Raw genomic sequence first — 14,833 nt, 5'->3', positions numbered from 1 at the left:
TGGCTACAGTGTCCTCTAGTGGACAGTTATTGTATATCCCTCTTAGTCAGATACAATACAGTGTCCTATGGATGCACACCTTTCTTCCAGGCAGGGAAACAGTCATTCCTGTTAGTCATCCTAACCAGAGAGGTCTTAACTATCTTAACTATTGATGAAACAGTTTGGAGTAGAATTACATAGCTAAAGTACTGAGCTATATTCAGAGGGGTTGGGTTTAATGCGGAAGACATATTTCAGTTGAATGCATTCAGTTGTGGAACTGACTAGGTATCCCGCTTTCCCTTTATAGGATGCAATAGAATCTGTCACGGACTTCTGGGAATGAGAATAAGAGTGAAGACCACGGAGCCGTCAAGAGAGTTGGGAACAGAACAGGATGGGACCCTCACTATCTGTCAGAGAGTTGGGTATAGAACAGGATGGGACCGTCACTATCTGTCAGAGAGTTGGGTATAGAACAGGATGGGACCGTCACTATCTGTCAGAGAGTTGGGTATAGAACAGGATGGGACTGTCACTATCTGTCAGAGAGTTGGGTATAGAACAGGATGGGACCGTCACTATCTGTCAGAGAGTTGGGTATAGAACAGGATGGGACCGTCACTATCTGTCAGAGAGTTGGGTATAGAACAGGATGGGAAGGTCACTATCTGTCAGAGAGTTGGGTATAGAACAGGATGGGACCATCACTATCTGTCAGAGAGTTGGGTATAGAATCTAAATGTTTTTATCTCTAGTTGTGTCTGTTTAGCGCGGTTTCCTCCCGGTTGTGTCTGTTTAGCGCGGTTTCCTCCCGGTTGTGTCTGTTTAGCGCGGTTTCCTCCCAGTTGTGTCTGTTTAGCGCGGTTTCCTCCCAGTTGTGTCTGTTTAGCGCGGTTTCCTCCCAGTTATGTCTGTTTAGCGCGGTTTCTTCCCAGTTGTGTCTGTTTAGCGCGGTTTCCTCCCAGTTGTGTCTGTTTAGCGCGGTTTCCTCCCAGTTGTGTCTGTTTAGCATGGTTTCCTCCCAGTTGTGTCTGTTTAGCGCGGTTTCCTCCCAGTTGTGTCTGTTTAGCGCGGTTTCCTCCCAGTTGTGTCTGTTTAGCATGGTTTCCTCCCAGTTGTGTCTGTTTAGCATGGTTTCCTCCCAGTTGTGTCTGTTTAGCATGGTTTCCTCCCGGTTGTGTCTGTTTAGCGCGGTTTCCTCCCAGTTGTGTCTGTTTAGCGAGATGTCCTCCCAGTTGTGTCTGTTTAGCGCGGTTTCCTCCCAGTTGTGTCTGTTTAGCGAGGTTTCCTCCCAGTTGTGTCTGTTTAGCGCGATGTCCTCCCAGTTGTGTCTGTTTAGCGCGGTTTCCTCCCAGTTGTCTGTTTAGCGCGGTTTCCTCCCAGTTGTGTCTGTTTAGCGCGGTTTCCTCCCAGTTGTGTCTGTTTAGCGCGGTTTCCTCCCAGTTGTGTCTGTTTAGCGCGGTTTCCTCCCAGTTGTGTCTGTTTAGCGCGGTTTCCTCCCAGTTGTGTCTGTTTAGCGCGGTTTCCTCCCAGTTGTGTCTGTTTAGCATGGTTTCCTCCCAGTTGTTGAAGGTGATGTGGAACTTCTTAAGGTTTGTTTTTATGTTGTATTTGTAGCATTTATTTTGCCCGCTAGGGACTCACTAATCTTCCTTCAACTGGGAGTGCATCAGCTACTTCGGGAGGCGTGAGTTGGGCATCCGGGTGACATGGAATTCCTTCAGAGTTGGTGCTGTATTATACACTGAGTGTACAAAACATTAGGAACACCTGCTCTTTCCATGACATACACTGACTAGGCGAATCTAGGTGAAAGCTATGATCCCACTTGTTAAATCCACTTCAAATCCATGTAGATGGAGGGGAGGAGACAGTTTAAAGAAGGATTTTTAAGCCTTGAGACAATTGAGATGGATTGTGTATGTGTACCATTCAGAGGGTGAATGGGCAAGACAAAACATTTAATGTTACGGCTAGGTGAAATCCGGTGAAATTGCAGAGCACCAAATTCAAACTACAGTATTATAAATATTTAACTTTCATGAAAATATACGTGTAATACATCAAAATAAAGCTTAACTTCTTGTTAATCCAGCCGCTGTGTCAGATTTCAAAATGGCTTTACGGCGAAAGCTCACCATGCGATTATCTGAGGACAGCGCCCCGCATACAAATGCATGACAAATCATTTTTCAACCAGGCAGTTGCGACATGAAAGTCAGAAATAGCGATATAATATATGCCTTACCTTTGAAGATCTTCTTCTGTTGGCACTCCAAAAGGTCCCAGTTACATTACAAATGGTCCTTTTGTTCGATAAAGTCCTTCTTTATATCCATAAAAACTCAGTTTAGCTGGCGCGCTTCAGTCAATAACCCACCGGTTTCCCTCCATCAAAATGCATACAAAATGAATCCCAAACGTTACTAATAGACTTATCCAAACAAGTCAAACAATGTTTATAATCAAACCTTAGGTACCCTAATACGTAAATAAACTATACAATTTAAGACGGAGAATCGTTATTGTCTTTACCGGAGATAAAAAGAATGCGCTCTCGTCCATGCGCATGGAAACACTACAGCCAAAATGGGAGCCACTTAGAAAAACTACAACTTCTACCTCATTTTTGCAAAAACCAGCCTGAAACTCTAGTGGAACTGCAATTGGGGAGGATTTCGCCTTATAATAAAAGTGACAGCTATTGAAAACAGTGGTTGAATGAATTTTTATTTGGGGAGGGGATGGTTTGTCCTCTGGGTTTCGCCTGCCATTTCAGTTCTGTTATACTCACAGACATTATTTTAACAGTTTTAGAAACTTGAGTGTTTTCTATCCAAATCTCCCAATTATATGCATATCCTAGCTTCTGGGCCTGAGTAACAGGCAGTTTACTTTGGGCACGCTTTTCATCCGGACTTGAAAATACTGCCCCCTAGCCCAAAGAGGTTAATTAAGACAAAACATTTGCTTTTGAATGGGGTATGGTAGTAGGTGCCAGGCACACTGCTTTGAGTGTGTTAAGAACTGCAATCCTGCTGGGTTTTTCACGTTTAGTTTCCCGTTTATCAAAAATGATCCACCACACTAAGGACATCCAGCCAACTTGACACAACTGCGGGAAGCATTCAACATGGGCCAGCTTCCCTGTGGAACGCTTTCGACACCTTGTAGAGTCCATGCCCCGACAAATAGAAGCTATTCGGAGGGCAAAAGGGGGTGCAACTCAATATTAGGAAGGTGTTCCTAATGTTTTGTACACTCCGTGTAGTAGTGGTGATGCTGTTTATGTTGGCCTCCTCCAGGACGCTGGTGTTGGTGTGCCTGTCCTCGCAACTGATCCTCAGGATTTTTCATGAGGATCTTTGGAGGTGTTGTTCCAGTGCTTTCAGGTATCTACTGTAGGTGGTCCATGCGCTCCGTCTAGCAATGTGGGAAGGACAACAGCTTTGTAGACCAGTATTCCGATGAACTTGTCAGGGCAGCTGTATTTTAGTGTCCGCCAGAAGTGTGGCGTAGAGGCCTTCACCGGTTCAAAAAGTTGAACCCGTTCCGAAATGGACCTGGGGCTTTCCAATCCGGAACAGATATGCATATATGCATATTTTAAAATAGGAGACCCGTTCCGTATAGACCTGGTCGGCTCCAGACCCGGTCCAACCGAGTGAGGGAAGCAGCAGAAAAGTAAATTTTTAAGCTACTTTATTAACTCAAGCAGATGAAGCGTAAGGGAGCGGAGGTAGAGAAAGGTGACGCTCTAGCAGGGGCCATGCTGTGTGTAGTACGGTTGGGCGGTTTCTAGATTTTCATATCATACCGTCCTCCTCTCATTCCGGGGTTTACGGTATTACCGGCTTAGTGCATAAGGGGGTGCCAAAAAAAAGACCATTGGACATCCGTTACCTGAATGCTAACAAAATTAGCACAAGTAAAAGTGCATTTCCCTGGAGGCTGTTAGCGAAAGAGCGAAAATAAACAAACTTGCAAAGACAGACAATCCAGCTCATAAAGTTAATTTATTTAACCAGGCGTGTCATTTAAGAACAAATTCTTATTTACAATGACGGCCTACCCTGGCAAAACCCAGACGACGCTGGGCCAATTGTGCACCGCCCTATGGGACTCCCAATGACGGCTGCATGTGATGTAGCCTGGATCCAGGGACCTGCTGCGCCACTCGGGAGCCCCGATTTAACTAAATTCTTATTTACAATGACGGCCTACCGGGGAACAGTGGGTTAACTGCCTTGTTCAAGGGCAGAACGACAGATTTTTACCTTGTCAGCTCGGGATTCGATCCAGCAACCTTTCAGTTACTGGCCTAATGCTCTAACCACTAGGCTACCTACCTGCCGCCCCCCTCCTACCTAAATATATAGGTAGGAGCTACTGAATGTAATGTTTTGTGAGTTTGGACATTTACAAACAAATGTGAACGAGAGACAATGTACAAATTAACAAAGTTTTGTCTGCTCTGAAGCAGCATGTGTACACGCTGTGTCTGTCTGGAGTTGCTCGGGACGAGAACGGAGAGGAGACAAAAGCAAGGAAATCAAAAGATATCTGTACAGCTGCCACTGCTAACTAATCCAAAGGGCTTTGACTTCTCAAACAGAAAGCTTACACAACATGATGGCCCGTCATCTTATTAATTCAGTAACTTACTTAACTAGCAAGTTAAACTCAAAGGTTGCATTAACGCAGAATTCTTCAATTTTTCACGAAGGAAAAAATATATAAAACACGTAAGAAATCTCTTGCTGCATTTTGTAAACGCAGATCCCCAAAAATATTTTCTGCTCGGCATCAGACTATTTTTGTGCGTCAGTTGCACTTCTCCACTCAGATGAGAATTCACAAACGGGGCATTCTATCAGCAGACAGCGCTCTTTACTGATGTGTAGCTTTTTCACCGGCCTTGTCCCCGCCACTTCTCTTGTAGCTGGCGTGCTTTGAAGATCATATCTGCAGTACCTCTGGACGGGCGGAAGCCACACTGCGATTCCGGGAGTACTTCCTCAGACAGGGGTAGCAGTTGGTTGGCAAGGACACGTGCAAGAACTTCTAGCTATGTGAACAGTGTTATTCCTGAACGGTATAGAGAACCAATATTCCTACCTATCGTGGAGTTCTAGCTTGGGAAACTGCAGCATTCCTAAGCAGCATTCCCAAACAACATTCCTACCTCTGACATGGAGTTCTAGTCAACGGAATAGCAGTATTCCTGAACAGTATTGCGAACCAACATAGCTTTCACTAGGGAATATCAATGTGTACAGCAGTATTCCTACCTGTCATGGAATTCTCTGAGGTGCTGAGCTGTTCCCGCAACTTGTCCACGTCGTCAGGATGCACCTGCTCATACAGCGTGCTGCCAAACCACTCCGACTGCGGGTGGTTGAGCACCGGCGTCACCGAGTCAGACACGTAGATCACGCGTCCCGTCTCCGCGGCGACCACAAACAGGAAGCCGTCGGCCGCCTCCAAGATGAGGTGCTTCAACTCCTATTGGACAAGAGGAGAAAAGAGAAACAGAACACACACACGTGTGTGACGGCAGAGCAGAAACACACGTCACAGTAAAGATGAGGGATATACAGTATTGATTGACATACCATTGGTGAAAATCCGGGACAAACAGACACACACGCCAAGGGCAGAGGCAGGGGACATGACAGACAGCCTGCAAAAGCTTTATTTATTTCAAATTGATAAGATCAATATGCTGACAGGAAATTGTGTCAGCGGATATCATTTGTAGAGCTGCACAGATGTGCAGACCCCAACGTACAGAACCCAAATGCAGAGTCAAAGAGAACAGAACAAAACCAGTTCATAGACTCACCTTTTCAGTTTGGCTTTGTACTAGTTTATTTATGTACTCTTTTTTCATCTCTAATTCCTATGTGTTTGTATTCATTTTGATCATATTATGCTGCTTTTATTGCCTTTTATGTTACTTTGTCTTTTTATTGTTTACTTTTTAATGACTATTATTACTATTTTATTATGTACAGCACCTTGAGTTGCGGTCTCTGTATGAAATGTGCTATACAAATAAAGTTGCTTTATTATTACCTGTTTGCTGAGGAGGAGGGTTTGTAGACCCTGCTAAATTACTCACACAGACACACACACACGCAAAACGCACACACACACAGATACGCGCACATCAGCCCCCATGACCAACCCACCCACAAAACACACACACATTGGTCGTGTTCCAGGCCGACTACATTGCAGTCATTGCATGGCATCAACCAATGGTCGTGTGCCATTTCATCGACAGTTGGGTTATCAGATTACGATATCATACGATGCAGTTAGCTTAAACACCTTGTGAGATCTGGTAGTTGTCTGCAATGTAGTCAGCCTGGAACGCGGCCATCGTCACCCCCACCTATAATACCTGTTCGGTCAGGAACGAGGGCTTGTACGCCCCGTCAGTGGACGTGTTCCCGGTCCCTCTCATGGACTTCATGTGGGACACAGCCATGCGGAGGATAGTCAGTTTGTCTGGCTTGCGGGCCAGAGCGCTGCAGGTGGGCACCATGTCCGACAGCTCCGTGATGTACTGGGTCATCTTGTTACGGCGACGCCGCTCTATCTCGCTGTGGTTCTCTCTGGAACAGAGAGGAGGATTTAGACACATAGGGGGACAACATAGGCGTCACTGGTTGTCAGGGGTGGGGTTATCACACGGCTCCAGATCAGAGCTGTAGACACCCGGGGGTGGTGGTCGTCACGGTGGACAGGTGGCCACGGTGGACAGGATATAAATGTAAACATCATTTCTTATCTTTAAATTCACAAATCAGTGAAAAGTATGGAACAGACAGAAGGGGTCTATGATTTGGTGTGTGTTTGCATTTGTTTTAACATTGATGTGTATGCACCATAACCCTAAACCCAATTCTGATTTCATGATAATGCAGGTTTTTTCTAACATGAGCATCCAGTGACAACCATCTGCATATACCAGTGTTTCCCCTAGCAGTGCTTAGGCAGGACGGGCTGCCTACAAAATGCTTCGCCTCCATTGGTTTGAATTGGAACTTTGGGTGTTAAAAGCTTAGTCTGTTAGTTTGATACAGTAAGGTAAACTCTAGTGAACCGACTTCAAACTTGGTTGTTCAACACCTACCTATGGCTGGATACACACTTTTACTTAAACTGAATTCATTGTCAGCCATTCTTGGAGATAGGAGTACGTGCACGTACTCTAAGAACCATAATACTCTGTACTAGAGAAGACTAAAGGGAAGTTAGGAGAAGAGAAGTTATTCAGTTGCTTTTCAGCGTTTGAGTTTGTCTTCTGAGGACATAAAGAACATACAGGGATTAAAGAACACAGCAGATGAGAACACAATCTCTGAGCTACGGCTAGACGGGTCCTCAAATTCTATGTTCATTTATTTGATCATGAACGTCATGTGTGAATAACATACATTGCCTTCAGAAAGTATTCACACCCCTGGACTTTTCCAACATTTTGTTGTTACAAAGTGGGATTAAAATGAATTTAATTGTCATGTTTTTCAAAGATCTAGACAAAAGACTTGGTAATGTCAAAAATGTGTCAAATAAAACACTAATATATCTTACTTAGACAAGTAAGCCTTGTGACCTTGTGTTTTAGGTTATTGTCCTTCTGAAATGTGAATTCCTCTCCCAGTGTCTGTTGGAAAGGAGACTTAACTAGGTTTCCCTCTAGGATTTTGGCTGTGCTTAGCTCTGTTCAGTTTTTTTTATCCTGAAAAATTCCATAGTCCTTAACGATTACAAGCATACCCATAACATGATGCCGCCACCACTATGCTTGAAAATATGGAGTGGTACTCAGTAATGTGTTGTATTGGATTTGCCCCAAACTTTACACTTTGTATGCAGGACACAAAGTGAATTGCTTTCCTTTGTTGAAAACAGGAGGCATGTTTTTGAATATTTGTATTCTGTACAGGCTTCCTTCTTTTCACTCTGTCAATTAGGTTAGTATTGTGGAGTAACTGCAATGTTTTTGATCCATCCTCAGTTTTAAACTAACAGTTTTAAAGTCACCATTGGCCTCATGGTGAAATCCCTGAGCGGTTTCCTTCCTCTCTGGCAACTGAGTTAGTAAGTGTCTTTGTAGTGACTGGGTGTATTGATATACCATCTAAAGTGTAATGAATAACTCCACCAGGCCCAAAGAAATATTCCATGTCTACTTTATTTTTTACCCATATACCAATAGATGCCCTTCTTTGCTAGGCATTGGAAAACATCTGTGGTCTTTGTGGTTGAATCTGTGTTTGAAATTCATGTCTCGACTAAGGGACAGAAAATTGTATGTGTGGGGTACAGAGGCAGTCATTCCAAAATCATGTTAAACACTATTATTGCAGACAGAGTGAGTCCATACAAATTTTTCCTCCTGAACGTATTTAGGCTTGCATAACAAAGGGCGTGAATACTTATTGACTCAAGACATTTTAGATTTTAATTTGTAATTCATTTGTAAAAACTTCGACATTATGAGGTATTGTGTGTAGGACAGTGACAAAAACATCTAAATTTAATCAATTTAAATTCAGGCTGTAACGCAACAAAATGTGGAAAAAGTCCAGGGGTGTGAATACATTCTGAAGGCACTGTTTTTCTAATGTCCCAAATAGGTGAGGTTGCCATACAAACCCTTTTTGAGTCCGTACTAATTGAATTGGTGAGGTTTCCATACAAGCCCTTTTTGAGTCCGTACTAATTGAATTGGTGAGGTTTCCATACAAGCCCTTTTTGAGTCCGTACTAATTGAATAGGGAGCCATTTGGGACACAACCTTCATTTCCATAGCAGAGGTCTGGTGGCATAAATACATTATGAAGATGAATGATGAATAAAACATCAGATTAATACAATTATGTTTGTATTCAGAGTTACTAATATAAATTAGGGGAGCTTTGATTGATTTTTGAATTGGTATGATTTACTTGAATTTGACTTGCACATTAATCAACATTGCTGTAAATGTCCAGGGGTATGAAGTCCCTGGGCATTTAGGCTTTCCATCTGGAGTCCCTGGGAATTTAGGCTTTCCATCTGAAATCCCTGGGAATTTAGGCTTTCCATCTGAAATCCCTGGGCATTCAGGCTTTCCATTTAAAGTCCCTGGGCATTCAGGCTTTCCATCTGAAATCCCTGAGAATTTAGGCTTTCCATTTAAAGTCCCTGGGCATTCAGGCTTTCCTTTTGACCGTATTCTATCCAAGTCTCCACAGCTCTGTGGGTCAAATTCACTCAGCGCTTGGCTGTTCCATTAAGGAATGAAAGACAACTGTAAAAACATCCCTTTTATCCATGCTTAACAGTTAGTGTTTAAAAAAAATGCATGTAGTGTTTTATTCACTGGTGAAAAGAGCGGGTGTAACCTGACACCGCTGTAAACGTTAGGTAAGTGTTTTAGTCAAGCCCTGGGAGGTGGGGTGAGTCAGTGAAATCCTGTGGCGCTCTAGCAGGCCAGGCCTACCTGGCATATCTCTCCTTATCATCACCAGGTATCTGATCATCATCATCATACCTAGAGAGAGGAGCAGAGAAGAAACACAGCATGTAACACCTGGGACACCACTCACTGAGACGCAAACACCTGAACACAGTAGCATGACCACGGTAGCCTGACCACACCCTAACACAGTAGCCTGAACACAGTAGCCTGAGAACAGTAGACTGATAACCGTAGTCTAAACACGGTAGCCTGAACACAGTAGCCTGAGAACCGTAGCCTGAACACAGTAGCCTGACCACACACTAACACAGTAGCCTGAGAACAGTAGCCTAACACAATAGACTGATAACCATTGTCTAAACACGGTAGCCTGACCACAGTAGCCTGAGAACAGTAGCTTAACACAGTAGACTGATAACCGTAGTCTAAACACGGTAGCCTGATGAGGGTAGCCTGACACACCCTAACACAGTAGTAGCCTGATAATCATAGCCTGAACATGGTAGCCTGAACACGGTAGCCTGAATATGGGATAACACATGTAGAATTAGAATGATGCACATGCTATTTATGGGCTTTAAAAATTGCTAGATATTTTGATGAGAGCAACATGCACAGGACAGGTAATGGGTGTTACAGCAGAAAATGGACATGCGTTGTATTAAGTGGCTGTAAAAGTGCTAACTATTCCCTATGTGGTGCACTACTTTTGACCAGAGCCCTATGGGATCGGTACTCTCTGGCCTCTAAGAAGGCCTCACTAGAGTGGACTAGACAGGGGAGAGAACGTGAAAAATAGGACTTCCCGTGGCCTGGTAAGGTATGGAGTAACAAGAGACTTTCAGAAGGTGTGAAAACACTTTTTATAATAAGCTGTGGCATGCTGGATGTCTGCAACAAAGCCCACTATTTATCAACGTGGTATTTTTGGTCAATGGGCTCTGGTTGTTTGGTAGGCTCTTCTCATCAATTTAAAAATGAGAGAGTTAGTAATGTCGAAGTGTGTTTCTCATTATATACAACATGCTGTTGTAGTTTATCTTCTCCCCAGCAGAGGGCATTGTCTCCACTCCACTAACAGAGACCACTGCTGCCAGAGAACTCTGGATAAATCTGAGAGAACACAGAATAGAGGAAAAACCACACTTGGAGAAAAACAACACGTGAGAGAATGCCTGTTGGTGGAACGACAGCTGAAGCTGCTTTTGAGGAACAAAAAAACGTTTAACAGATCAAAAATGTTAAAACGCTTGAAAATATGAAACAATGGGTTTGGTAAATGTGATTGAATGTCCATAGCAATAAGATGACAACAAGGAATGATTGTACAAAATATGGAATTCTGTATAATAAACACTCATAGCAACAACTTCAAGTCTAGAACTTGACTGCTTCTCATAGAAAGTTATTTGTTATAACAATGAACACGGTAGCTGGAATGAACAATGAACACTTATTACATGGAAATATCAGTGGGCCGTCGTTCACTTTTCTCACCTTGAAAATTTACTTGGTCCTTCCCCATCCTCGTCATCAAAGTCCATCCTGCAATCAAAGACCAAAACAGTTACTCATCTAGTCTAGGGTGTGTGTGTGTGTGCAAACTGTCCATATGTGTGTGTGTGTGTGTGTGTGTGTGTGTGTGTGTGTGTGTGTGTGTGTGTGTGTGTGTGTGTGTGTGTGTGTGTGTGTGTGTGTGTGTGTGTGTGTGTGTGTGTGCGTGTGTGCAAACTGTCCATATGGGTGTGTGTGTGTGTGTGTGTGCGTGTTGCCATTGTTTTATGGCTGTATGCTTATATTTTCCTGCTGAGGGAAATTAGCTTGACAGCTCTTTCTAGCTTTCTAATCCAGTGGACACAAAATAAATAAAAATTCTGACAGAGGAGCTACCACAATGAGAATGCTTATTTCCTCCCCTGTTCCTACTGAACAATGAGAATGCTTATTTCCTCCCCTGTTCCTACTGAACAATGAGAATGCTTATTTCCTCCCCTGTTCCTACTGAACAATGAGAATGCTTATTTCCTCCCCTGTTCCTACTGAACAATGAGAATGCTTATTTCCTCCCCTGTTCCTACTGAACAATGAGAATGCTTATTTCCTCCCCTGTTCCTACTGAACAATGAGAATGCTTATTTCCTCCCCTGTTCCTACTGAACAATGAGAATGCTTATTTCCTCCCCTGTTCCTACTGAACAATGAGAATGCTTATTTCCTCCCCTGTTCCTACTGAACAATAAGAATGCTTATTTCCTCCCCTGTTCCTACTGAACAATGAGGATGCTTATTTCCTCCCCTGTTCCTACTGAACAATGAGAATGCTTATTTCCTCCCCTGTTCCTACTGAACAATGAGAATGCTTATTTCCTCCCCTGTTCCTACTGAACAATGAGAATGCTTATTTCCTCCCCTGTTCCTCCTGAACAATGAGAATGCTTATTTCCTCCCCTGTTCCTCCTGAACAATGAGAATGCTTATTTCCTCCCCTGTTCCTACTGAACAATGAGAATGCTTATTTCCTCCCCTGTTCCTCCTGAACAATGAGAATGCTTATTTCCTCCCCTGTTCCTCCTGAACAATGAGAATGCTTATTTCCTCCCCTGTTCCTACTGAACAATGAGAATGCTTATTTCCTCCCCTGTTCCTACTGAACAATGAGAATGCTTATTTCCTCCCCTGTTCCTACTGAACAATGAGAATGCTTATTTCCTCCCCTGTTCCTACTGAACAATGAGAATGCTTATTTCCTCCCCTGTTCCTACTGAACAATAAGAATGCTTATTTCCTCCCCTGTTCCTACTGAACAATGAGGATGCTTATTTCCTCCCCTGTTCCTACTGAACAATGAGAATGCTTATTTCCTCCCCTGTTCCTACTGAACAATGAGAATGGTTATTTCCTCCCCTGTTCCTACTGAACAATGAGAATGCTTATTTCCTCCCCTGTTCCTACTGAACAATGAGAATGCTTATTTCCTCCCCTGTTCCTACTGAACAATGAGAATGCTTATTTCCTCCCCTGTTCCTCCTGAACAATGAGAATGCTTATTTCCTCCCCTGTTCCTCCTGAACAATGAGAATGCTTATTTCCTCCCCTGTTCCTCCTGAACAATGAGAATGCTTATTTCCTCCCCTGTTCCTCCTGAACAATGAGAATGCTTATTTCCTCCCCTGTTCCTACTGAACAATGAGAATGCTTATTTCCTCCCCTGTTCCTACTGAACAATGAGAATGCTTATTTCCTCCCCGGTTCCTCCTGAACAATGAGAATGCTTATTTCCTCCCCTGTTCCTCCTGAACAATGAGAATGCTTATTTCCTCCCCTGTTCCTCCTGAACAATGAGAATGCTTATTTCCTCCCCTGTTCCTCCTGAACAATGAGAATGCTTATTTCCTCCCCGGTTCCTCCTGAACAATGAGAATGCTTATTTCCTCCCCTGTTCCTACTGAACAATGAGAATGCTTATTTCCTCCCCTGTTCCTACTGAACAATGAGAATGCTTATTTCCTCCCCTGTTCCTACTGAACAATGAGAATGCTTATTTCCTCCCCGGTTCCTCCTGAACAATGAGAATGCTTATTTCCTCCCCGGTTCCTCCTGAACAATGAGAATGCTTATTTCCTCCCCTGTTCCTACTGAACAATGAGAATGCTTATTTCCTCCCCTGTTCCTACTGAACAATGAGAATGCTTATTTCCTCCCCTGTTCCTACTGAACAATGAGAATGCTTATTTCCTCCCCTGTTCCTACTGAACAATGAGAATGCTTATTTCCTCCCCTGTTCCTCCTGAACAATGAGAATGCTTATTTCCTCCCCTGTTCCTACTGAACAATGAGAATGCTTATTTCCTCCCCTGTTCCTACTGAACAATGAGAATGCTTATTTCCTCCCCTGTTCCTACTGAACAATGAGAATGCTATATTTCCTCCCCTGTTCCTACTGAACAATGAGAATGCTTATTTCCTCCCCGGTTCCTCCTGAACAATGAGAATGCTTATTTCCTCCCCTGTTCCTACTGAACAATGAGAATGCTTATTTCCTCCCCTGTTCCTACTGAACAATGAGAATGCTTATTTCCTCCCCTGTTCCTACTGAACAATGAGAATGCTTATTTCCTCCCCTGTTCCTACTGAACAATGAGAATGCTTATTTCCTCCCCTGTTCCTACTGAACAATGAGAATGCTTATTTCCTCCCCTGTTCCTACTGAACAATGAGAATGCTTATTTCCTCCCCTGTTCCTACTGAACAATGAGAATGCTTATTTCCTCCCCTGTTCCTACTGAACAATGAGAATGCTTATTTCCTCCCCTGTTCCTACTGAAAAAGGCCCTGGTGCAACAGCAACAGAAATTGTGAAATGCATAGTCACTGCCAAACAGAAAATTAATACATTTCCTATGCGTCCCTCGACACTAAGACTGAGTCTCAAATGGCACACTTTGCCCCTATAGTGCACCACTTTTGGACTAGGGCCCATGGGCCCTGCAGTCGACATGTTATGATGAAAAAACTACAACTCAACTTCACTGAGACATTTGGTTAAAGAGTATCAGAAAGAGCATTAAAAACCGTAAGTTACGGCCACATTTCTGAGGAGTCTTTTCTTATGCAGCATTTGAGTACATTTCAAGGTTGCTGTTAACACAACATGTAATAGTAAGCAAGTGTGTCAAGAAACAACGCAACGTGAGAAGAAATCATAACTTTAACATCTTACTGTTTTAGTCAAGTGAGTCAACACACTGAACGGACAAACACGTCAGAATGACAAACTGTTCCAGAGGTGTTACAGCTGTTTTGGCACGTTGCCTTTGTAATGTAAAGCAATGTGCGTTGTTTGCCTTTCACATGAACAGCACTATAGAAATAAAACATATTGTTATTATTAAAAAGGTACAATCAAGTAGGTATTGCTCAGAGCAGAGAGGAAGTGTGGGAAGTGCAAACCGCTGAGGCCAACTCTGCAGTTGAAAGGTTGCCATGCCACTAGTGATGACTCGTCCAGAGTGGCGTTTTCAATCTCACACCGGTGTGTCTAACAGACTACTGAATTGACCTGTGATGTCTTGATACAGATGTTCTTGTGTGTGTGTGTGTGTGTGTGTGTGTGTGTGTGTGTGTGTCAAAGCGATGTACATTTCACTTAATCTGATGACTGATTAGCTAGAGCATATATGACTGAGATTGTGAATGATTCTTAGACTTGACTGAATTCAGCCTCCGGTCGAGTTCGCACCTGATGACGGACCAAGATAGAGTTAAACAGAGGGCCAGTTACTGTTATAACTGAGGTATAAAGGAACACAGTCACTGAGTAGAGTCATGAGTTGAGTGCTCAGTAACTACAGCCTTCACCTTAATGCT

The 14,833-nt window shown here is 43.3% G+C and overlaps 1 protein-coding gene across 1 annotated transcript in view; it reads right to left on the bottom strand.

Annotated features, from left to right (window-relative positions):
* Positions 1-14,833, bottom strand: part of arnt2 (aryl-hydrocarbon receptor nuclear translocator 2) — a 96,937-nt gene that overhangs the window by 73,722 nt on the left and 8,382 nt on the right. The window contains exons 3-6 of the mRNA XM_039000062.1: positions 10,964-11,011; positions 9,488-9,538; positions 6,395-6,608; positions 5,277-5,490 (exon numbers count right to left, since the gene is read on the bottom strand). Of these exons, the coding sequence (XP_038855990.1) occupies positions 5,277-5,490; positions 6,395-6,608; positions 9,488-9,538; positions 10,964-11,011 (527 nt within the window). The remainder of the gene's footprint in view (positions 1-5,276; positions 5,491-6,394; positions 6,609-9,487; positions 9,539-10,963; positions 11,012-14,833) is intronic.

The sequence above is a fragment of the Salvelinus namaycush genome, chromosome 1 (genome assembly GCF_016432855.1).
Source record: "Salvelinus namaycush isolate Seneca chromosome 1, SaNama_1.0, whole genome shotgun sequence".
Classification (NCBI taxonomy): Eukaryota; Metazoa; Chordata; class Actinopteri; order Salmoniformes; family Salmonidae; genus Salvelinus; species Salvelinus namaycush.
The sequence above is the reverse complement of the archived record's forward strand: the minus strand, read 5'-3'. Positions and strand labels throughout refer to the sequence as shown.